General features: G+C 49.1%; 1 protein-coding gene across 2 annotated transcripts in view; it reads right to left on the bottom strand.

Annotated features, from left to right (window-relative positions):
- Positions 1-1,198: 1,198 nt before the first annotated feature.
- Positions 1,199-22,601, bottom strand: part of EPB41L1 (erythrocyte membrane protein band 4.1 like 1) — a 39,010-nt gene continuing 17,607 nt past the window's right edge. The window contains exons 13-20 of one of the 2 annotated variants that reach the window (XM_026070777.1): positions 13,011-13,409; positions 11,262-11,348; positions 10,642-10,722; positions 10,312-10,374; positions 8,836-8,931; positions 7,358-7,438; positions 6,156-6,272; positions 1,199-4,440 (exon numbers count right to left, since the gene is read on the bottom strand). In XM_026070777.1, coding sequence (XP_025926562.1) covers positions 4,432-4,440; positions 6,156-6,272; positions 7,358-7,438; positions 8,836-8,931; positions 10,312-10,374; positions 10,642-10,722; positions 11,262-11,348; positions 13,011-13,409 — 933 coding nt within the window. In that variant the 3' untranslated portion in view covers positions 1,199-4,431. The remainder of the gene's footprint in view (positions 4,441-6,155; positions 6,273-7,357; positions 7,439-8,835; positions 8,932-10,311; positions 10,375-10,641; positions 10,723-11,261; positions 11,349-13,010; positions 13,410-22,601) is intronic. The other variant, XM_026070778.1, reaches the window with a different exon arrangement.

Raw genomic sequence — 22,601 nt, 5'->3', positions numbered from 1 at the left:
AGGCCGCGATCGCCGCAGCCGGGCGGCGCGGGGGAAAACCGCCGCCAGGCTCGAGTGCGCTGCCCGCCCGCCGCTCCCCGGCCTCCCCGAGCCCCGCTCCCACCGCGCCGCGCCTCCCCCCGTCCCCAGAGCGGCTGCACCCGCCGCAGCGCCGCACCGCCCACCGCGCCTTCGCCGAAAAGCGCCCGGGCTGCCCCGCCACCGCGGCACTGCCGTTCCGGGCGCGGCGGCCGCTTCCCGCCCAGCGGGAGCGGGAGCGGGAGCGGGAGCCGGAGCGGGAGCCGCCCAGCCGGGGCCCCTGGGCAGCCACTGCCGGCGCGGGGCCCCGTTCTGGCCAGCCGAGGGATGTCCTGGGAGCCCGTCCCTGCCCCCTGCCCCACAGCTCCCCCCGCCGCTGGAAGCTGCTCCCCTTGGTTCCCCCCGCTGGGCGCCCCACAGCTGGCGTCCCCCCTTCGGCCCCCCAACACCCCACAGCTGGCAGTCCCTCCCCTTTGGCCCCACAGACCCCACAGCTGGCGTCCCCCCTTCAGCCCCCCCAACACCCCACGGCTGGCAGTCCCTCCCCTCAGCCCCCAGCCTAATCCTGTCTGTCCTTTGTGCTCAGCCTGTGGGGGCTCAGGTCGAGCCCCAGGTGGTGGCGATGCAGCTTGGCAGCATCTCTGAAAAATCTTAGCTTTTGTCCCTGCAAAATCTGAGCTTCTGTTAGATGAAGAGATTGTCTTTCACCCCACACATGCAGAAATGTCACGTGGCAGCACAGTAACAAGAGGGCATCTCTCACTTGAGTGTCACAGGCACCCAGCAGCAGGAGCCACCACCGCCTTCCTCTCACCTGGACTGCGAGGCCGAGAATCCCACCAGGATTCAAAGACAGTCAGGACCCTCAAGGACAAATGCAGCCCTGTTCTCTGTGTATTTTGAACGTCTTCATAATCTACCTACTGGCAATCCTGAGTTTGCTACCTCAGGCAAACAGATGATGGTTAGTGGATACAGTGTGAAGAATACGCGACTTTCTTCCACCCTTTCCCCCAGCAGTCTGCAATGCCCAGAACTGGCATCTGCTTCATCTTCTAGGACAATACAGGGAAGAGTCCAGTATTTTAATATGCAGAGACCCTGGTCCCAAGGCTCCTCCATTAATCTGTCCATTCTCTTTGTGGGAAAGAGTCCATTTCATGCCACAAGCTGGTTCAGCATCAAACACATTTATTTCACTTTTATTGAATACAAGAACAGTGAGCACACACGCATACACCACCAAGCACTGAAAAGGAATATGACTGAAGGCAGGAAGGAGAAGAAGAACAAGGGAAGAGAAAAGGGGAATTAGTGAAGGAACAACAGAGCATTGCAGTTGGTTGGTAAGGTGCTTTTCAAATAAAAATAAATATTATTATTGTTATTGTCATTATTACTCATGCAATTGCAGACCAGGTTTGGAATGAATTTGTGGGATCAGGTAAAAACAGGCACTCATGTCTCCCACCCCTTTCAACAGAAAGGCCCTTGGAAGAAAACAAATGGTGATTAGCTCTCTGAAATGGCAGTAATGTGATGGGCAGGCTAGGAGAGAGCCAGGGCCATAATGAATGTTAGTCATTACTAAATAGCAGAATCCCACACCTTGCCAGGTGAACAAGAAGCAAACTTTTTTCTTTCTTTTTTATTTTTAAATATTGTCACCCATTAAACAAGCTGTGAAAGGCAGGAAACTGGATCCACTCACTGAGGTTTTTTTAACTCTAAACGTAAATAGTTTGAGTCCAATTTCACATCAATTCTATAACTGTGTAAGGCTACTAATTTTAACAGTGACCTTTGACTTTATAACTGTATGTGTGATTTCAAAACCAGCTATTCAGTTTCAAAGTGGCCTGTAGTTCAGTTGTATGACTACTAAATCCACATGGGGCCTCCTTTGGATTTGAAATACAAAGTGTGCTGAAGAACAACCAACGTGATGTGCGGACCATTGCTAATAGGCAAGATGGGCTGAATGCCCTGTACAGGCACTGCGAACAGGTCCTATCTCGATTGCTGTCTCTTTCAGAAAGTGTGACTGCTTTTTGCAGTTGTTTTGGGTGTATTTAAAAATATAAGAGAGAAAAGAAGCCTCTGCAATTGCCTTAACTCTTTTTGGTTTGAGGTCTGGTCTCTAAAAGCAGTAAGTTACAAGCAACTGAAAGCACTCAGACAGAATCTGGGGGGAGACTACATGACTGAATTCATCAGAAACCTGAAATGATCTTTATTGGCATTAGCCAGCAAGTCTATTCACTTCTCAAGAAGCCTGTCTTTAATGCTTGTAGAAGAATCTTATATGCCTGAAGGAGAACAGACTTCATGGGGACATAATAGCAAGTGACTGGTGGACCAAGGCTGCCAGAGAACAAGCTCTCTCTCAAGGAAACTCAGTGAGCAAAGTATGCTCCCACAATATCCTAACGGCTCAAGTTCTCCCTGTTCAGGATCATCCTCAGATCCATTGCTGGAACTGGTAAAATGCACCTACTCTGGGCACAGTCTGCGTGAGGGGTGGAGGACTAAAGGCAAATAGTGCAGAATTGTGGGCCCTTCTGTTTCTGCAGGAGACAGAGATAATTCCAAAAAGGAAACCCATTCATTTCTTTTCCTTTCTGATTTTGGTTCCATGTCCACCCTAACTGCCTGCTTCACAGTGTACAAGGCTCCAGCCTTGGCCCATAATCCCCTTCCAAAGGCAGCCATAGAGGAAGCCTGTTGCTAAAGGCCAAGTTGCGATGAGTTGTGGGAAAGGCAGCTTCACTGACATCTCCTCAACACGGACCTTCTTATGTGGAGGGCCTGGACTCTGCCATCCAGCCTTGTACACTCAGGGCACTCCGCAGTGATGGAGACAACGTGGGCTCTCCACTGCCTGTCCATCAGCAGCACCCAGAGACAAGGATGGGGAAAGGACTGGCATCACCCCTGCCATTGCCATCATGTAGCCCACAATGCCCTGGGCAGCCCTTGCCATCGCACCTGGGCTGTGGGGGAAGCAAGGCAGAAATGACTCCTCTTTGTCTCCAATCCTTCCTACTACAAAGCTTGAGTAACTTCATTACTGGGGTCCAGAAACAAACCAAAACAACCTCAACGATCATCACGGCTCAGTGGGCTGGAGAGGAGCTAAGACCACGCTGCCAGCTTGTTCCCAGCTGACTCTAAGGTCTTTGGATTGGGGCCAGGCAACATTCCTGCCTAGCATCTGGGCTGCAAAAACAGCAGCCTGAACCTTCTTCCTTGCCCCTCCAACTTGCCACTGACCAACCAATCCCAAACACGGTATACTGCGACACCAAACCCAGCTCTCCTGCTTCCACATGGATCAGCCAGCAGGACGTGTCTTGTCTTTCTCCCTCTGCCCTGCCCCCCCAAAACAGAAGTGGCTGAAACCGTCCCCATTCTCTTCTTGCAGGGCTAAGAGTCCCAAGCATGATCTAAGAGTCTCAAAATACACCAACCACAGTCAATCAAATAGTTAATAATTTAAAAATGTCGTCATCATATTTACCAGCACTGTTGAATTATTTTAATATTGTTCCCCCCTCCCCCCTTGTTATATATAATAATATTCATAACTTAAATGCACATCCATATGAAACCCCTACAGGCTGCATTTTTATAAATGAGAAACCATATCCATATAATTTGCTTTGTGTGAAATGAAATCCATCCCTAAATACCTTCAGAGAACAAGAGCTTGGACAAATGCACAGAGAAGAAGATAAGGAACAGAAGGGGCAGAATTAACAGAACCCCCAAAAATGCAAAAGAACCAGCATGGAATGAAGAAAAGGGTGTAACCACACATTCCAAATCGGAAAATAACTCTAAAGTAATAAACTCAATGGTTTCTCTCTTCTTTCCAGAGGTGGGAAATGGTTTTGCTTCTGCTTGTGGTTTTTATTTCGTTTTGCTTATTTCTTGCTTTGTTGCAAAGCAGTTTTCCTTTCCATTCAGTGTGCAACAAATGAACTCAAGATTGTGTATCCTTTTATGTAACATGCAAGACGGTGGCTTATTGTACTTTTAACAATGTTATTGTTATTATCATGATTTTTTAATTTTATTTTACCACCAATCCAGTAAATTCTTCAACTTATCTGCAAAGATGGTTGGTTTTGTTTGTTGTTGATGTTGTTGTTTGTAATTCATTTCCAGCATAGAGCAGCAGTGCAAGGATGCATTTTGTTTCCTGTTTATATATATATATATATATATATGTATGTATGTATGTATATATATATATAATATATTTGCTATTCCTTTTTTTTTAATTTTTGTCTCTCGCCATGAACATTGCAGCCAGGATGTCTATGTCTTGCTGACAAATCCAGCATGAAGAATCCTTCTTCACTATTCTCCAGGCTTGAATACAGATGCCAACTTCTGTGAACATGGTGGTCAAGATTCCTGTACAAGGCAGATGGAAAGGACTGGTCATGGAGTGCTCTCTTTCTTACTTATTGGTCTCTAAAAGGGCTCCTGTTTGTCTGAGGGCACTGGACAATAAAACTGCAAACAGTTTGGGGCCACAGTTTGCCCTTGATTACCAGGACCTCTGGTAATTACAAAAACCTCTGAATTTGCTGAGCTGGTGCTGGTGTATGGGAAAGCTATCAGTGAATCACTGCTGAAGTCTCCCTTACGTTAAGCCATTAAATCAAAACTGGTTGGCTCCCTAAAAGATGCAGAAATGACTGGGCTTGGTTGTTTGTACTGTGTTATGAAGGAGGTGAGATTAGACAGATGCAACAGTCTCTTCTGACCTTCCAGTCTACAACAGAGGTGGTCATCTTTTCCAAGCTTAAAAGCTGCATATCAAAATCTTCATAGGATCAAGAAACAAAATCATGTTTCCAAGAGGCATCTGGAGTCTGCCTGGGGACATAGCTCCTTGTACAATTTTTTAGTAGTGAAGCTGGCTTCAAAAGCTCCCCTTCTCCTGCCATGCTTCTCTGCCGCTCAGTTGCTCTGATACAAAAGTCTGGATAAAACCAGTGCTATGAAAGAGCTGCACCAACCCAGCTGAGAGGGGAGTGAAGTGCAGCATGGAGTAAGAATAAGTGGTTAAGAGTAGGTGCAGGCCTCCTCAAGCCAGCTTTAACCTGGAGAAAAATGTGTGTGGAACTGTGTCTGCTTTGGGGCATCTGCTGGGAGATGCAAACCTTGTGTGCTCGTACCCACGCTTGCATGTTTATAAAGGGACAACCTGGGGAACCTGAATGGCCATTAAAACCTCTTTTTTGCAAATATTGGTCTAATATTTGGGATTGGCCTTGCAGAACCAATAACCAAGTTTCTCAGCCTATCCACAAAACAGGCATCACCTCTGCCATTCCCTGCCCCGGAGGGATGAGAAGGTCCTTCCTCCTTTACATGCAAATGATTCTGACTCCTCTACTGACCAAGACAATAAGGGGACCACTGGAGCACTGCTTTTGCTGACATGGCCACCAGCTTTCTAATCACAATCAGGCGGCCACACCTGGGGTCACCATCACATTGGGCTGGACTGGAATTGCTGGTCCAAGAGATGCCACTCCTAGTGCCTTGGAGCAGCTCTTCCTATCAGCAGCTGATGGAGTTAGACCCCAACATTAATTGTGGCCAATTGCAGAAATGTGCCTTAGCCTGTTAAAGCAGGGAGGTGAATAAATCCCATGCACTGAGCACATAATTTCTTTCTTTTTACTCCACAGAGAGTTCCCTGGGAGGAAATCTGAAGTTATTTGGGAGGAAAAGAAAGCCAGTACAGAAACACAGGGAGTAAAAATTGGGTCATGCAGTGTAGCATGGGAAGAGGCAGAAACAGTGCTCACAGAACTGCTTTGCCTAACCCCAGGTACCTGTCCTTCAGGGCCTGCCAGCAGGCACATCCCTCATGCTACTGTAGTGGGATGCTATGCTGAAGTCTGCTGTGGCTAGGACATAAGGGATGCTCTGTCTGGGCAATCATCTAACTGTCATATTGAAGACTGTGCTGCTGTCTTGAAAGAACTTCTGCAAAGAACTCTACTGTGCAGTTTCACAACACAGGGCATAAGGGATACACAGAGATACTTGTACAGTTACATATATCTCTTATACAGCATGTATAAATCATACCTGGTAATTTCTCTACCTACCTGAGGTTTCTTGTCCCTTTCCTCTGGAGAAGGTTCTGTTTCTCTGTATACCACAGCTTTGGTTACCAGCATGTCAGGATGCTGTAGTTTTGCCTCTTTGATTGCTAAAGCCAGTGCCTAGAAACCGGAATGATGAAAGCGTTTATCATCACTTTCCTGAAATCTGATATGAACATTGCCAGAATGAGTTAGTGTATAAAAAATATCTGGACCTGAATGCGATTCCAGAAGAATGTGAATGCAGAGGTGCAAAACTGAACTTATGCATAATGGCCTGAAAGAAAAGTCTGCAACCTACTACTGACTGGGGGTTTGTAGAAAAGCATTGGGATGCCTTGTGTATTGCTCTTCACTTGCTTGCTTGTTTGCATGCAGAGATGCACAATGTTCCAGGCTCGCTAATGAATCCCAAGCAAAGCAACATCAATTCTCTCTGCCAAAAAACTCTAAAAAAAAATCTAAAATATTATTGTAATTAAATTCATTATTCTGAATGATCCTAAAAAGTCTAAAAATTATTTTAAATCCTGCTCGGGACAATTTTTTAAATACTTTGGACCTTTAAAAAAATTGCAAAGCAAAAAAATCTCAGAGGATGAAGTCACAAGAAAATGAGCCTGCAGCCCCAGAGATTTGTGTCAGTCTCTGTTATTTCATCATAAAAGGTTGTCACCTTTTGTTCCTTTTCTTAAGGTGGTAAATGTAAAACACAGCTATTTGGACTGCATCAACCTGTAGTGAGACTCTGCAGGAAAGAAAAGGAGAATTCTCGGTCACTCCAGAGTATTTCAACAAAGAAATGGCAAATGGAAACTAACGTAAGAAAAGAAAAAGGCAATCCCAAAATTGGACTCTGTGCTGGAACATAATCCTTACTGCTGACTCATTCCTTCAACAGGCACTGGTGGGAGCTGAGCTGGAAGTTCTTGCTCAGTATAAATCAAATGATCCAGCTCTTTCACAGGGCAAATGAGTGATGATTCCTGTCACTTCTTCCAAGACGGAGACAGGGTTTGCTGTGAGTACCACTGTACCCCTAGGAGAAATGAACTACCACGCTCTTCCGCAGTCTGGACAAAGCCAGTAGGCTTGGGGATGTGAGGGATCGGTTTTCAGAGTGAAGGAGCAAAGAACCAGGAACACTCGATGATGCAATCAAGGGGCAGCTACAACTAAACAAAGCCACAGCATTCTGCTCCTACCTGGTCTTGGTCCACATCTTCATCTCCTGTGATAATGATGCGCTTCTCTATCCTGGTCTCTGAAAACCCTCCTTTCACAGTCTGCAATACAAAAAGGAACATAATTCACTTCCAGCCTGCACCCCTCCTTGCTGGCAGCAGCATCCTGCCACTTACCATGGCACGGCTGGGGCATCACACCAGCCCTACAGGCTGCAGGCTTCTGGGGCAAACAACTAATGCAGAGTCTTAAAACCCTATATGGTTCATGTCCTAAATATGCTGCATTAAACACGATCCCTGCCCTCTCTCAAAGCCTTGTCTACGGTGACATTAGCCACACGAATGCAGATTAGATGCACATCAAGAAGCAAACCAGAAGGCTGAGGACGGCTGTAGTACAAGCTTTAGGACTGGGGGATAATAGCTTGTGGCCACGTGGTCACAAGATGGATAATAAAAAGATTCCAAATCCAAGAGTCAATGATGTACTGCCTCTACTTGTGTGTAAGGGGGATTTATTAGCACCCAAAAAAACAGAAGGAACTCTAGCCACCAGAGGAAGGACAATCCCAGCATCACCTCAGAAACTCCCACAATAATTTAGCACGCCTCCCATTAACCTTGATTCAGTGTATGATTAAAGTCAGCCTACAGCAACAGAGGACACAGCTAATCATGAGTGTGAGAGAGCATGGATGGGAGTAACAGTGCATGAGAGAAGAGTGACAAAAGGGCCAGGCTGCAGGTATTGAGCACCACTCTTGCTCACCCAGGTCTCTCACTGAGCTTCAGCTTTCATTTATGTGCATTTAATTTGGGAACAAGACGGCCAATGGTGAGGTTCTCTGGTGCAGCTCCCCCTACTTAATTTCCTGACATCTGTTCCCCCTGTCTGCAGTAATCCAGTTCTAATAAATCCAATACACCAAAAACAAACACCATAGCAGACAGGAAGTGGAGTGCTCCGGGAAAGGGGGATCTGGGGTCTGGCTCTAAACTGGATACACACACCAGTTGCATGGACAGGGACTTTCATATGCACTTGTGGCAGCCTAAAGCAGAGTCACTTCCATCCTTGCAAGTGGCTTCAGGGAGCAGAGAGGTCAGCAGTGCTGAAATCTGTTCTTCCGCCTTGACCCAATGACTCCCTTTCCTCCTGATTTACCAGCACCTACAACTGGACGTGGCTGGCAGTCACAGTCCACGTGGGTAATGGTGACAAACACCCAATGTCTGTCAAACACAGGCTGTCCATGCCCGAAGTCCCCCTAGGTCATACCTGGCTGAACTGGACCTGCTGTACAACAGGGGTGAATTGGGCTGGGTCTTTTGGACAGCAGCGCGGGGAATGGCGCTGGCTGATGATCCCCTACAGGACAGCACACACTTTTTCAGCTCATAAGGAGAACAGTAGCATTTTCTCCTATCTTCTCCAAATGCCAATGGCATCTTTCATCAGAAACCCATAGGGCTTCCATGTTTGCAGATGTTCTTACCTTGGTAACATGGGTAGTGGTGGAAGTGGAGAGGGTTTCTGCAGTGGCACTGAATATGCTGGTGAGCACCTCCTTCCCAGTGGAGCTGCCGGTGATCTACAGGACAGAGAGCACCTGTGTCAGCAGGGACCTCTGCAGGGGAAGACATTAGTGCTGGCTCCAGGGGTGACTTTCAAAGATTTGGGACATCAAGTTTTCAACACCTGTTGCTGATATGAGCATCTCCCCCCATCTTATTCCTTCTACCTGATGGAGCCATGAATAAGAGCTGAATAAGAGCTTGGTTCATTCACCTACTGCAGCCTCTGTCCTCCTCAGACACCCTTCATGGGAGCAGAACATCAGTGGGGACTTGATTCTCCCTTTTTACAGGAGACTGAGAGCCAGGCCTAGCGAAGGAATAAAAGCACAAAAGGGACATGCTACACGAGGGCTATTCCTGCACCTCCCACCAAGACAAAGCCATTTAGCCAAGCATATGCCTGGCTTGCAGAGGGTAGACCATGGCAAGAGAAAAGACATGCTGCACTGTTCCAACTGGAGACATTAGCTCAAGCCCAGAGAGCTGCAGAAAAGGCCATCTCCAGCACGGAGATTATTTCATTGCTGCATTTGATTCCTCTGCTTCCACCCTCAAGGCCACGCTATGTGCAGAGCTCTCAGGTTAACTCCACCCCCAAATGCAGCACTTTTGTCTGTCTTGCTTTGTGTGGAGATGGCTGGGAAACCTTTGCTGGTTCCCCAGCCACATCCACTGCCAAGCATTGCCTCCCTGGGGCTCCAGCTTCACTAAGTGACCAGCCTGGGGCAAGATAAGGCATTTAGCCAGGTTTGACTGCACCTAGAAGAGGTAGTTAAGCAGAAAAGCACTTTATAAAGGAAGGCCTGCTCTGAGGGCCTTGTCCTACACAGTGCTGAGCACTGGGCAAGATTGTTGATGACTATTATCTCCTCTGAAGAAGTTAAGAGTTTGTGACTACTACTACTACTACTACTACTACTACTACTGCAAGATAGGAGACATTGAGCATTGCCCTGGGTACACAAATTCAGAACTTGAGGCAACCAGGTAGGAACCCCAGGGCTAAGGAAAACTCAGCCTGCTTAAGACCTCACCAGGGACTGTCTATTTTTCAGAATCTTTCCTCCTCCAGCTGATGCTCAAAGTGCGAGTCTGGCACAGGAAAGAGGCCACAGGCATGGGGTTCATGGCCTTCTTGCTCCCCAAACTTCTCCTCCTCAGGCACCAATGCATCCATCCACTCTTGCCCAGTACCACCACATCAGCCAAGGGTGCTGGTGCTGGAAATGTAGGATGAGCATGCCTCCTGGGTAGCCAACAGTGACTGGCCAAGGCAGCCTAAACCCAGCACAGGCTGCCAGTCCCCAGCTCTAGTGTTCAGAAGCCAGGCCGCCTTCCTCCGGGCCTCCTCCCTGCATTGAGCCTCAGGCAGTGGCGCCATGCCCTCCACTCACCGGTGACACAGAACGAAGGTCTGTCGTGGGTCCTGTCCCCTTCCCAGGCTTGGTGCCGTGGTCCTGAAAGAAGAGCACACGGGAGCGTTGGCATGGACCAACGTGAGGGCAAAGGGAGCTTGCTCTGGGAGGGCAGCACTGAAATACAGTGGATCTCCCTCAGCCTCTGGAGCCTTTAACAACAGGACTGAGGTCTTCTTTTTCCCATCTCCCCCAGCCTCACAGCCTGCTCTCAGTCTCCCTCACCCAGCCCTGAGGACACAACCACAGCAGAGGAACTGAATGGGACACTAGCACCTTCTCACACCCTGAGGAGTCAGCCCTGCTTACTGAGGTTGTTGATATGGTCTCTGTGGTGACAGTGTGGGAAGTGGCTATTGCGTCTTTGCTGCCTGGGGTGCCTCCTTCCACCTGCCAAAGGCAAAAGAAAGCTGGTGAGTTTGGAGGTACCTTTGAGGGAGCTACACTAGCAGAAACAGTGCTTTATTTCCCTCGCTGCCAAGGCACATGGCTTGGGAAGCTGTGGGATGGCCACAGACACATGCCCAGCAGCACTGTGCAGCACATACAGTGAGTGTCACCCTCCAGAGACATCCCTGCACACCAGTGCCGCCCAGCAGCATGGGAGATGAGGTGAGGGAAGCATGTGTAGGGGAGGGGTTCAAGGGGTACTCACATGGAAAAGTAAACACAGAATGCATGTGGGCTTTGATTTGATGTCTTGGGGCTTACAGCAAGACCAGGACAAGCAGAGAAACCCAGTGGCCTTGCTCAGCCATCTGCCCTCACAGTGTTGCTGTTTGGGGGCAGTTTTTGATGGACTGAGGCTCTGCAGAGCCACCAGGGAACAGGGCAATGAGAGAACGAACCCAGCTCTGCTCCCTGGCCCTGGAGCCAGCCTCATGCAGGACAAGGTGCCACATCACCTGGGTTGCTTCTGCGGCACATACCCTGTGGGGAGGAGAGGCTTCTGCTTCAGGCTTCTTCATGCCTGACACCAGGCCAACAGTTGTGGCATCTGTTTTCAGCACTGCCGACTGCAGAAGAAACACAGCAAGTCAGCAACTGCATTAGACTGTTTATTCCCAGGGCTCAATTAGAAACATCACTGCCCCATGGGACATGTCTAATTCCTCCTCTTGCGCTAGACCACACACAACTAGTGCCTCCCTATTCTCTTGCAAATGCCATATCTAGCTCATAGCCCTGTGGGCACAAGGCAGCCAGAAGGGATCCATGAGGACACAGGCAGTGTCTGGAGAAACTGTAGAGCTCTACCCTCAAGAACATACAGCAGAGGCCAGGCTGTTACCAGAGGGCAGACAGCTACCATGCAAACCGCTCCAAATGACTGACATACCCCAAATTGAACCGGATGCCATCACCAGATTTTTTTTTTTCCCCCATAGATTTATATACACCATGGGTTAGGGCAAACTGGTCTTCTAATGTTGGGTGAGATCCACTAAACTCATTTCAGTTGTGACTGACCTGACACAGGTTTATGAGTCTGCCTTAGTTCCAGACAGTTGTGATCACACCCTTGGTGACAGATGGAGACTAAATCGTAGGAATGGAGACAGGTTTTCAGCACTTCCCAGCTATGAGGACCTGGAGCAGCCTAGAAGTCCTGTCAGGGGATGGTTATTCAGGCCTGATTCAGCCCCCAGTGAGTCCCCCACTTTTCTGAGCCAACGACCACCCCTGCCCAGTGCATGGCCATGGACCCGCAGTACCTCACTATCCCTGGCATAGCAGCCTATGTCACAGGACACGATCCACGCAAGAGTTTCAGATCAAACACCACACAGGCTGATTTGGAGAAAATACCTTTTATTCTTTTGTTTTTTCCTTGCTCTGGGTCTGGACTCATCCTGCCACCAGCTCATTAGGGAGCAGAGTGGGGACTTACCTGCCAGTAAGGGCTCACGGTCTGCACTGCAGAGCAGCTGCCTGGAGCACGTGGCCAGGCAGAGGGAGGAGATCTCCAATTCGGATGCTAGTCTAGGGGCTGGGTGCTCGCACAGGGGATACCACAGCCCTGGCCCAGCACAGAGGCAATGTTACATTCCATGCGAGATGAGTCTGGCTCTCCTGTCATTTCTCAGTGGTATACACTCAACTTCCACTTATATAGACATGCCACATGCAGTTTCCTTAGCCCAATTATAAGCATTCCCCTAACAGAGACCCTCCCAGACCTTCGAGGCTGTTCCTACCAGCTGTTCCATAAACGTCTCCCACCCCCTGCACAATCAGAGAGAGGTTAGTTGGCAGTTGGCATTTCTCTTTACTATGGAAGCTATTCATTGACTTCATGCAAAACACAGGGACAGTCACTGATTAGAGAAACATGCGTTTCCCAGCTGCCAGCATGCTATCATGGTGCAAGGGACACAGTAGGAGGCCAAACACAGTGGATTAAGAGAAGAAGGTGACTTCTGGTTAGCAGATGCACAGAACACACACGACAGACATGCACCTGCCTAAATTGAAATAACCATGCAACAAAGATGACAGCTTGTGTTAGGGTAAAACAGTTAAACCGGACAGGAACACGGAGTTGTTTGAAAGCTAGCATGCTCTTCCAAACAGACGTGGGACTACAGGCCAATGCAGCAACAGTGGGCACCATGACAAAGAACACCGAGAGATGATGGTACTGAGACAGTCTTGGTGGGTGGCTTCTCTTTTTGTACCTCTAGCTGGGATACTTCTGGGCTAGGCTGGGAGACCTTCTCCCCTCCTTTGACATCCTCTTCAAGTCCAGGAGCTACTTTTTCAGTATCCTGGGAGGAAGCCAGGCCTTCATCTTCTGTCTCACTCTTGTCTTTATCCAGCTCAGGCAGACTCCGGGATATGTCCTCGAAGGCTGTCCCATGAAAGTCACCAATCACCGTGAAATCCACTTCTGCTTCCAGGCTGGATGTTGAACTAACCGTGATGCTGGAGCACTTGCGCTCGATGGCCAGGTGGTTGTCCTTCAGAAAGACTGAGTCCTTCTCCTGGTCCTGCTCCTCATCCCCGGTGTCACTCTCGGGAGCCCTGTGCCGAGGTGGCTTAGCTTTCTCCTCGGCACCCTCCCTCAAGCCTGCTCTCTGAATAAGATACAAAGGCGGAGAGAGACTGAGACTGTGAGCATCAAGTGGCATAACAGAGCTGCCTATGCCAATGGGGGGAAGAAGGGGAGGAGGAGGAAAAAGAAGGCTGCAGCAAACATCACAGAGTAAAGTCAAACACAACTCAAGCATGGAAACTGAAACCTTTTTGACAGCAGCAACTTTGCAGGGAGGGGGGGGAGTTACCCAATCTGATTTTGCCAAAAGTCTATTGGTAATTAATCATATGAGAAAAAGGGTCAGTCCCACAGAAATGCTTGGCCAGCCTGGAGGCACATCACAGTGCACCTGGTGAAAGCAGATGTGTGCAAAACAACAGGTCTTTTAAGAGACATTCAGAAACAGTTCAGACGCCAATGCTATCACGTGTCAGTAAAGTTGGGCACCAAAAGAAACAAAGGGAAAGAAAGAGAGAAGAGTTTGAACAAAAGAAAAGGGCCCCGTCAGCCACATATGTTCAGGGAGAAGCAAAGGAGCTTGCCAATTCCACTGAGCTTGCCCCAAAAGGAGTATCTGCCTTGTGCCCTGGCAGAGCATCGCCCCAGCCTTCATGTGGGAGGGAGGGAGGGCCCGGCACTCACCCGCAGCCAACCGCGAGCACACCATGGCAGCTGCCTGCAAAATGGCAGTGGGGCTAAATCAGCAGCACTGACAAAACACTCCACCTCCAGAGGCCTCACAACTAGGGATGACACCAAAGAATTGACCGATTTTATGTTTAATCAGTGTAATTGACAACACGATCAGAGTCAAGGGACAGCCTCTCTCCATTAGCTCCTCTCCAAACATGGACATACCTCTCAACTCTGCCATCAGAGGGTAAACTTCCTCTTCCCACTCTTTGCCATGAAGCAATGGGAAATCTGTATCCATGCTTCTTTTTTATTTTGCATCTCACTCTACGCATTTCTCCCTTAGGATTTGCTCTAAGCCCACTGATGCCATAAGAAACCCCTCTCTTGGACTCCGGGCCAAGTATTTGCAGCCAGAGCCAGCCCTCCAATTGGCCAGGCTCTGCCAGCACAGGTGCCCTCTGTTTGCACTACTGGGAGGTTGAGAGGTATGAGAAACAGGGTGTCAAACAAACTCCACAGGAACACACCCATATACATATATGTGTGTGTATATATATAAATATATACATAACAGCTCTGCAAATGGGAGAGGAGTTGGAAGCATACAGTCCTCAGATGGTTAAGGTGAGCTTTCATACTATGGTAAGAAGTAGTTAGTAAAACAGCACTGAGACCTGGAAGACTACTGGAATAGCAGTCTTTAAATTGTCCTCTTTCAGGCTGGATTTTACTGATGGGTCAGATAAATCCTTTTCTTCCCCACTTGGTTCCTGAGATTTGCTCTGGATTAGAGAAAAGGATTAGTTTTAAAGAAGTGAACTCTACAGGAGTTGATCTAGTGCTTACAAGAGCAGAAGAAAGCTATTTCATCATCCAGCCACCAGCTTGCCAAAGACAGGGGAGGATGGGTGAGGCTGGAGAGCCAAGCAAGAAGGGATATCAATATAAGAAATGCAAGGGTGAAGCTGGAAGCGTGGGCACGCTGCTGCTAGGTGTGTGTATGTGTCTGTGACAGATTCACAGCTCTTTAAGCCACCCCCCATCCCGTATCCCTTTCTTGCTCCTGGACACGAAGCTTGGGTGCCCATTTTCAGGTTAGCGGCTGGCATTCTCCAGGTAGCCAAACTGTCGGGGTTCACAAAACAAAAGCTGATGGACCAACTGGCCAGCGGATCTGCATTCAGCAAGTAAGCCCGACTACACACACATACATAAAAGGACAGGGGATGCAAAGCGACGGGTCTCAGTCAATGGATGTGTGAGGTGCCATTGAATATGATAATAGAGCCACACAACATGCGTATGAACTTTCCATCTGGACAGTTCATTGGAAGAGTTACCACGGCTTCTGCCAGTGTGAGTTCGCAGCCGGAGTCAGGGGAAGCAAGATCAGCAATATCTTCTCCTTCATGCTCCAAATCAACAGAAACATCTTCTTTTAGAGACAGAGGCTGGGATGAGTCTCCTGAACCAACCCCTTGTCTGAGGGCTAAGGAGCCCACACTGGACATGGATCCCACAGGAATGGCTGACACCACGGAAGATGAGAGGAGGTCTGTGTCCAAAAGTGTGTCCTGTGCCAGATCCATCTTCTCCCTTTTTTTCGCTGCTGTCTCAATTTCAGGCATGCGCTCTTGTCCCTCCTGCGCTGTCCTATGCTCAGCTTTGCCTTGCTCAAACATCTTAATCTTAGAAGCCACTGAGGTTTTCTCATACATCTTGCCATCCTGCCAGACCCCTGGGAGTGGGGCTGAAACCAGTGTCACAGTGATATCTCCATGCTCTTGGGACGTAGCTTCTATCCTCCCAGCAATGGACATCAGTGGCCCAGACTCTGTTTTCTGTATCCCACTGCTAGCTTGCAGTTTTACCCTGCCTTCATATCTAAAGGTAGAAGGTTGGTACAACTTGCTTCCTTGACATGATCCTGTTACAGGGGAGTGGGAATGCAGGACATGATCATTTTCTTCAGAAGGAGACTTTTCCTGCAGTGGCTGCTCTGGAACAGGGCTCTTGTCCTTGGTGGTTTCTTGTACCATAGAGCTCCTATCCTGCAGAGCCTGTCCCACATTAAACTCCAAGTCCCAGTGCGGCTCTCGTGCCTTGGGGGCTGCAGTGTGGAGTGGCCCTCCAACCTCAGCACCCTTTCGGGGCAGGTCTCCTATTATGGCTCCAGTTTGTAGTTCCATTTCTTTTGCCTTGGGAAGAAGCTCTTCTAGGCTAGGAGTTTTGTCATGAGATAATTCTCCCATCTCATTGCCTTTATCTCGGTGCAGCTCCCCTGACATGGACTCTATTTCTTTGGACAGCTCTTTTATCACGGGCTTTTCCTCCTGGAGTGGCTCTTCTGTGGCAGGGACTTTGCTATGGGCTGCCTTCCCTGTGGCAAGGTCTGTGTCTTGAACCACTTCCCCTAGGACTGGATCTCTGACCTGGGAGAGCTCCACTGCAGCAACACCTGTGTTTTGGGGTGGTTGTCCTATGACAGGACTTGCATCTTGGTGTGCTTCTCCTGCAGCAAAGCCCATGTCTTGGAGTTGTTCTTCAGATTCAGGGCTCATGTCCTTGGGTACTTCCACCTCTGTTACAGGGGTCATGTCCTTGAGTGCTTCTTTACCTGCTATGGGGCTTGCATCCTTGAGTGTCACCTCTGTTATGGGGTTCACATTCTCAATTATTTCCACATCTGTTAAAGGGCTGGTGCCTTGGGCCAGCCCTTTGTCCTTGGGCTGTGAGTCTTGGGCTGGCCCCGCATCCTGGGCTAGCTCTGCAGAGACAGGGTCTGATTGCTGAGGTAAGGGCCCAGGGGTGGAAGCATTCAGTTTATCCTCCTCTGACCCTTCTGTGGCACCAGGATGGCCCTGCTGAGGAACAGCTGAAGGGGGTGGTTTAGTCTCTATCTCTTCCATCTGAAGAACCACTCTGGAGCTTTCTTCCTCTTCTCCCTCTGCAATGATGCTTTCTGAGACCTCCCACTCTGCTGTGGAACTGTCTGTGCCCCGCTGGTCTCCCGTAGCCAGTCTCAGTGCTGGGTTCTCCACCTTGCCCTGCTGCTGCATGTCCTTAGCTCCTCTGCCTTCACCTGCCAGGGCACAGAGCTTAAATTCTCTTGCTGGTCTTTGCAGATCCTTTTTCTCCAATTCCACTTCTTGGGAACATGATATGGCTTCATCTCCCTCTCGTGTTTCATGACCTGTCAGCCCAGCAGATGCTCGTTCCTGCTGTACTGACAAAACTTCCTCCTTCTCTGAGTGAGGATGTCCCAAAGGGCTTGTCTCATCACAGCCTGTCTCACAGTGGTCTGGCTGTACGGCAGGTTTTTCTGATACTGCTTTCTTTTGCTCACCCACTGAAGAAGTGGACTGGGACCCTTGTTCTGCAGGTGCTGTGGGCCCTGAGCCCTGCCCTGGTTCATTTACCATAGTTTCTAGCCCCTCCTCCAAGCCAAGCCTTTCTCTGGCCTCTGAGAGCAGATGTGTTTTATTCTCCTTCTCATCTCCCTCTATATCTCCTAAGTAGATGATCCTCTGTGTAGAGGAAGTCTCAGTCTTGTCATCACTAGACTTCACTTTAATTTTAATGACCTCTGTGGCTGTGGTTGGCATTCTGGCCTCCTGCTTCCTGGAGGCTGCAGAAACACGCTCCTCTAAGCCCACCTTGCTTTCTCCCTGGTGAGAGTCTGGCTCTGAAATCTCAGACCTTTGCCCCTCTTCAGATTTCTGACATGGCCTGGACAGACCTGGCTCTCTGATAATCACTTCCTCTCTCCTCTCTTTGGGCTCTTCCTGTCCACTCTCAGCTGGCAAGTGCTCTGCTTCCATGCTGGGCTCCCCTCTGGATGCTTTCTCACAGATCTCATCCTCCCAGACAGACTCAAAATCCTCTGGACTAGCAATCATTTTTGCTCTTCGCCAGGTATCCAGGGCTGTATCTGCTGGCTCTTCCAGGCCTGCAGCTTCCTTGGCTTTCCCTACTGCCATCTCCGCTTTTGATATGCTCACATTCATTTTCAACTCTGACGTACCTGTACGTGCTTCTTCTTTCTTGACTCCCAGAGCTTTCTTTAGAGCTACCTCTTCCAGCCTAGAAGTTTCTCTCTCTATAAATACCCAATGCTCCGAGCCCTGCATTGCAATTGGAGCAAGAAGAGTTAGCGTCAAACATACTTTACCTAACAGCCGATAACTGATTTGATAAGTAACAGAAGGATAATCTGCCTCAGACAGGGTTGACTAAATTATTATTATTATTCATGCAAGAATTGAGGCAGGGTCTACACTAAGAGCCTAGCAACTGGTGGATGGGCAGAAGGGACTGAAAAGAATGGGACTGATGCTGCAAAGGTGACTGAGCCCCCCCAAACTCTCCATGGCCTGGGATCATTTGCTCTGGGTGATGGCTTACATAGCTGCAATACTTGCCAGTTTGATGGACATAAAGAAGTGGGGGCAATATTCCTATCACACACATTAACAGAAGCCATCACAGCACTTCCCAAGAGGCAGTGGAGCACGGCTGGTTAAACCAAACTGGGACTCCACATTACAACCATGCTCTTAGCTGGCTCTTGCAGTCCCCAAAGGGTGAGATTCTGTTGTAAGCAATGGCCTGTGTTTTGACTAGGCTCTCAGCTTCATCCACGTACCCTAATGCTATGCCAAACTGACAAGAAGAGAAACCACCTTTAGACATTAGAAAGGGCCCTTCTTGTCCTTATCAAATCCTGCAGCTCAGATTCACTCCAAAGTCAGTCCTTCCTTCCTAGCTTTCCCTGGAAATCTCATCAAAAGCAACTATTTAGCTGAGGTTTCTAGCAATGCTGAAACCATGCAGTTCAGAAAATGTAATTGTAAAAGGTCGCCTCTAAAATATAAAAGACCATGGGCTTGGCAGCTGAGACAACTACAGATACTGCAGCAAGGACCAAGTGAAGGCAGTAAAGCATCCTGCAGCAAGGACACAGGGAGTATGTAATATACCACACAACGTATCCATGCTGCTGTGCAGAGGAAGATCCTAGATTATTATTACTATAATTAAAAACATACACTTTGTACATTCATGTGTTTGCCCTGCAAGACACCTAAAGACTTTACAAGCTCCAAGCACAAAGCACTGCTAAAATTCAGCCACTTCTGGAACAGAAGGTAAAAAATAACTCACAACAATACAACAGCAGGAAAACATCAACGGGCATTTTCACTGACAAGAATGCTCTGCAGCCTCCCCACTCATCCCTGGGATACACATCGCCTGTGTGGAGAACGAGGCCTCAGGCACGGTCATTCAGAGCTCAACACTGGGCATCCACGGGAAGACACCAAGGCAGGCACAGGCTGGCCACCCTGCGCTGGGTCTACCCACGATGTGGATGCACAACTGAGATTCAGATCCCGCATCTCAGCTGAAAGACAGTGTTCTGCAGCATGAGTTAGACTGACCTTCTATGGCACAAGCGTGCACTTCAGCCACAGACAGAGGTCAGCTGCACTCTCCCTGCACAAACTAGGAAAAGAAATCAGTGCAAAGGAGAGCTGGACTTGCAAGGCCCAGGACAGGGGTGTCAAGTTAATGTGTTTGCAGCTAATACTCCAGTTACACTCAGAACGGAAACCTAATAACTGAATACTGAATAAGAGGAAACTGAGGGCAGAAGGAAGCAGAGAGAGAAGGAAAAAGAAAAGGAGATTAGGGGACAGAGAGAAAGAGAAAGGAGGAAAAGCAATTGCTGAAGAAAATGCCTCCACATGTAGTTAAAGAAGGGAGATCAGAAATCAATGAAAGTACCCAATAGAAAAATGTCATTCCCCGGTTCCCACCTTTTTCACCCAGGTGCCCAGGAAAGAAAGGCCTGGGGTTCCTGACACACAGAACATCCAAAGCCATGAGTCTGGTCCCACTTGGGCAAGAAGCAGACTTCATGCCAGCTCCTTCCTCACCCGGGCTCTGGTCAGAGCTTGCAGAGCTGGTAAGCACACAAGGACACAACAGTCGCTCAGGCCTTGCCTGCTTATGTCAGTGATGGCCAGTGCTGGTTCTCTGCTCTCTCCAGACCCAAACCAGGGAGTACAAAGCAGTAAGAAGAGCACCCTTCCTGTGCAAATGCAAGCAGGATCCTTCTCCAGGACAGTGTATGAGACTGGGCAGGCTGAGCAGAGGTTCTGCCGTGGTATCTGACATTCCACACTCCGCCACAGCCAGGTAGCCCTGTGCACTGGTGCTGAGGAGCCCTGTCCTCCAGAAGACCCATGCTGCACCAGCTCCCTATTGCATCACTTGCACAAGCCTCCTCAATATTGCTTCTCACCCTACCCCATGTTCCCAAGCGCTGACTGCTCCTCAGGTCCCTTCCTTCACACCTGCCTCCACCACCAGCTCCTCATGCAGGTTTCATTTCTCCCTGGTCCATAGAAATCACAGCAGAGGCAGTCAGTGACTTTCAGGAGCACTGGGTTATGGCTATGTCTTTCATAGACAAGTTTGACCCATGAAAGCAGCATTACCACCAACTTCCTGGCCCTCCTAGGCCTGCCAGGAAGCCTGCTTAGGTCTCTGATCCCTGAACACCAGCCTCCCAGTTTACTAGGGATGCACATGGTCCATTCAACCAGAGGACTGCCTACTTCCCTGAGCGTACAGCAGCTTCTACTCTGCTCCTGCACTGTGGCCTCATTGCTGAATTCTTGTACCAGTAGAGGCAAGGACACATAGATCATAGGCAGAAGCACAAGTTCCTTGAGCAAAACCCCTTCCTCCCCTTTCTCTGGCTGGAAACCAGGGTCCTTTGGAGGAGTACTTCCCTGGGCAAAGAAGATGAGCCTGGTCAGGCGCCTGCTCAGAGTTATGGCTCCATAAAAATGCTGTAGATCTGATAGCCTTAAGACAAGCCTTCTGAAGCCAGGTACAGTATGTTTATCCATGGCAGCACCTCTTAACCAGGAAGGAAAAGATCAAAAGTTCCAGATTTATCTCCAAATCACCTTCCTTCTCCTCAGAGCTGAGAAAAACTTTGTTGGTATGAGCACAGCCCACTCCAGGGAAACAGCCAACTACTCTGTGGAGTGCTCTGCATTCTCTGCTCCAGACAGCTCAAAGCCAGCTCTGGTTCCACAGCTCTTGGCAGCCTATGTATCTTCGGAGCTTGAGGATTCCTGGGGATGTTTCCTGCAGATATCTGGATACTTGGATATGTCCTCCAGGAAAGCAGAAAACTTCTAGAGCTTCGGAAGAGAGCATGCCAGAGGAAAGAAAACCTCAGAACGACAATCAGTAGGCTGGCAGGGCAGAGTGTGTGCCAAGACAATAGCTGAGTCTAAGAACTGACGACACTGGAAAGGGTCTGACTGTAGAGCAGCCTTGACTTCCCAAGCGATATTTTACTTTCAAGCCTTTTCTTTACATCTTTCCTAACAGATTTGCTCCAAGGATCAGGAGTGGCTGGAAAGACATATCAGCTGTGGCCTACACATGTCACAAGAGATAGCAAAGAGGCAGAAAGTAAAGAAATGACTTGAAGTAGAGACAGCCAAATGCATCTGATGGCTGCAGGAAAGGCTTACACACCTTGGAGGAACCCAGGGGCAGGCAGGAGGTTCCTCCCTTTGTCATCCTCCACTATATCTGCCATTTTCCTTTGCTCCTTGCGGAGACCCAACTTACCCGAGAGGAAAGCATTAGACTCACAGAAAGGAGGGAAGAATGAATTACTCCTACTTCTTAAGACAACACACTGCATTGCTTTGTCACCCAAAGTTAAAGAGATTCCAATCACCTCAAAACCCAGCACTCTTTTCCTCTGGGCAGAGGAAAACCCCAGTGCTGCCAGTACAGTCCATCTAGGGAAGGCCAGACCATGCAATGAGCACAGAAACTCCCTGGTACTGGTCACACATGGCCTGAGCAGCTCTCACCAGGGACGCAAATTCCTTGTGAAGACACAGGTCACATAAGGACAAAAATCACAGTGGCTCTACATCAACTGCTGACTCTCAGTCACCAACACGTGGTGAGAAATCAAAGGCAAGCCCAGCTCAGTGCCTGGGCACCCCAACTAAGCCCTGACACTCTGGGTGCCTCCAGCAGGCAGAGGGGAGGACTCCCTGAGTTAAACACATGCATTCTCACCTTGCTTCTGCTGTTTCTGGCCAGGGGCTGTGGGGCTCAGCTCTGGCAGAGATTCTCTGTTGTTACAGATGTGCACAGAGCTGGCATCTGGAAGAATTTTGCATCAACTCCCAAATACTGGCAGACAGAGGGTCACAACACAGACGAGGAGATGCTGCTGCGGAACCTGAGTCTCACCAAAGGAGCATCTGTCCTTCCTGTTAAAGCCCAAGGCCATCCTCAAGTCCTGACTTGCACCCATGCTGCCTCTCTGCAGACATGTACTGTAGCCCAGGTTCAAGATCCAGACAGCTTGGCAGGGCACAGCCTGCCAACACCAGGCACTTTTGCGCTGGGCCAAGTACTCCTTTTAGCTGTCAGAACAGGCGCAAGACACGGGCTGGCCACCACCTGGAGCCCTGATCTCAGCCCTCCCTGAGCACAACAGGACAGGACCCAGAGGGGTCAACAAGCCAGGCCTGCCCACACTCCC

The sequence above is a fragment of the Apteryx rowi genome, unplaced genomic scaffold, assembly GCF_003343035.1.
Source record: "Apteryx rowi isolate R43461 unplaced genomic scaffold, aptRow1 scaffold_318, whole genome shotgun sequence".
Classification (NCBI taxonomy): Eukaryota; Metazoa; Chordata; class Aves; order Apterygiformes; family Apterygidae; genus Apteryx; species Apteryx rowi.
Note: the sequence above shows the minus strand (reverse complement) of the source record. Positions and strands in the feature narration are given on the sequence as shown.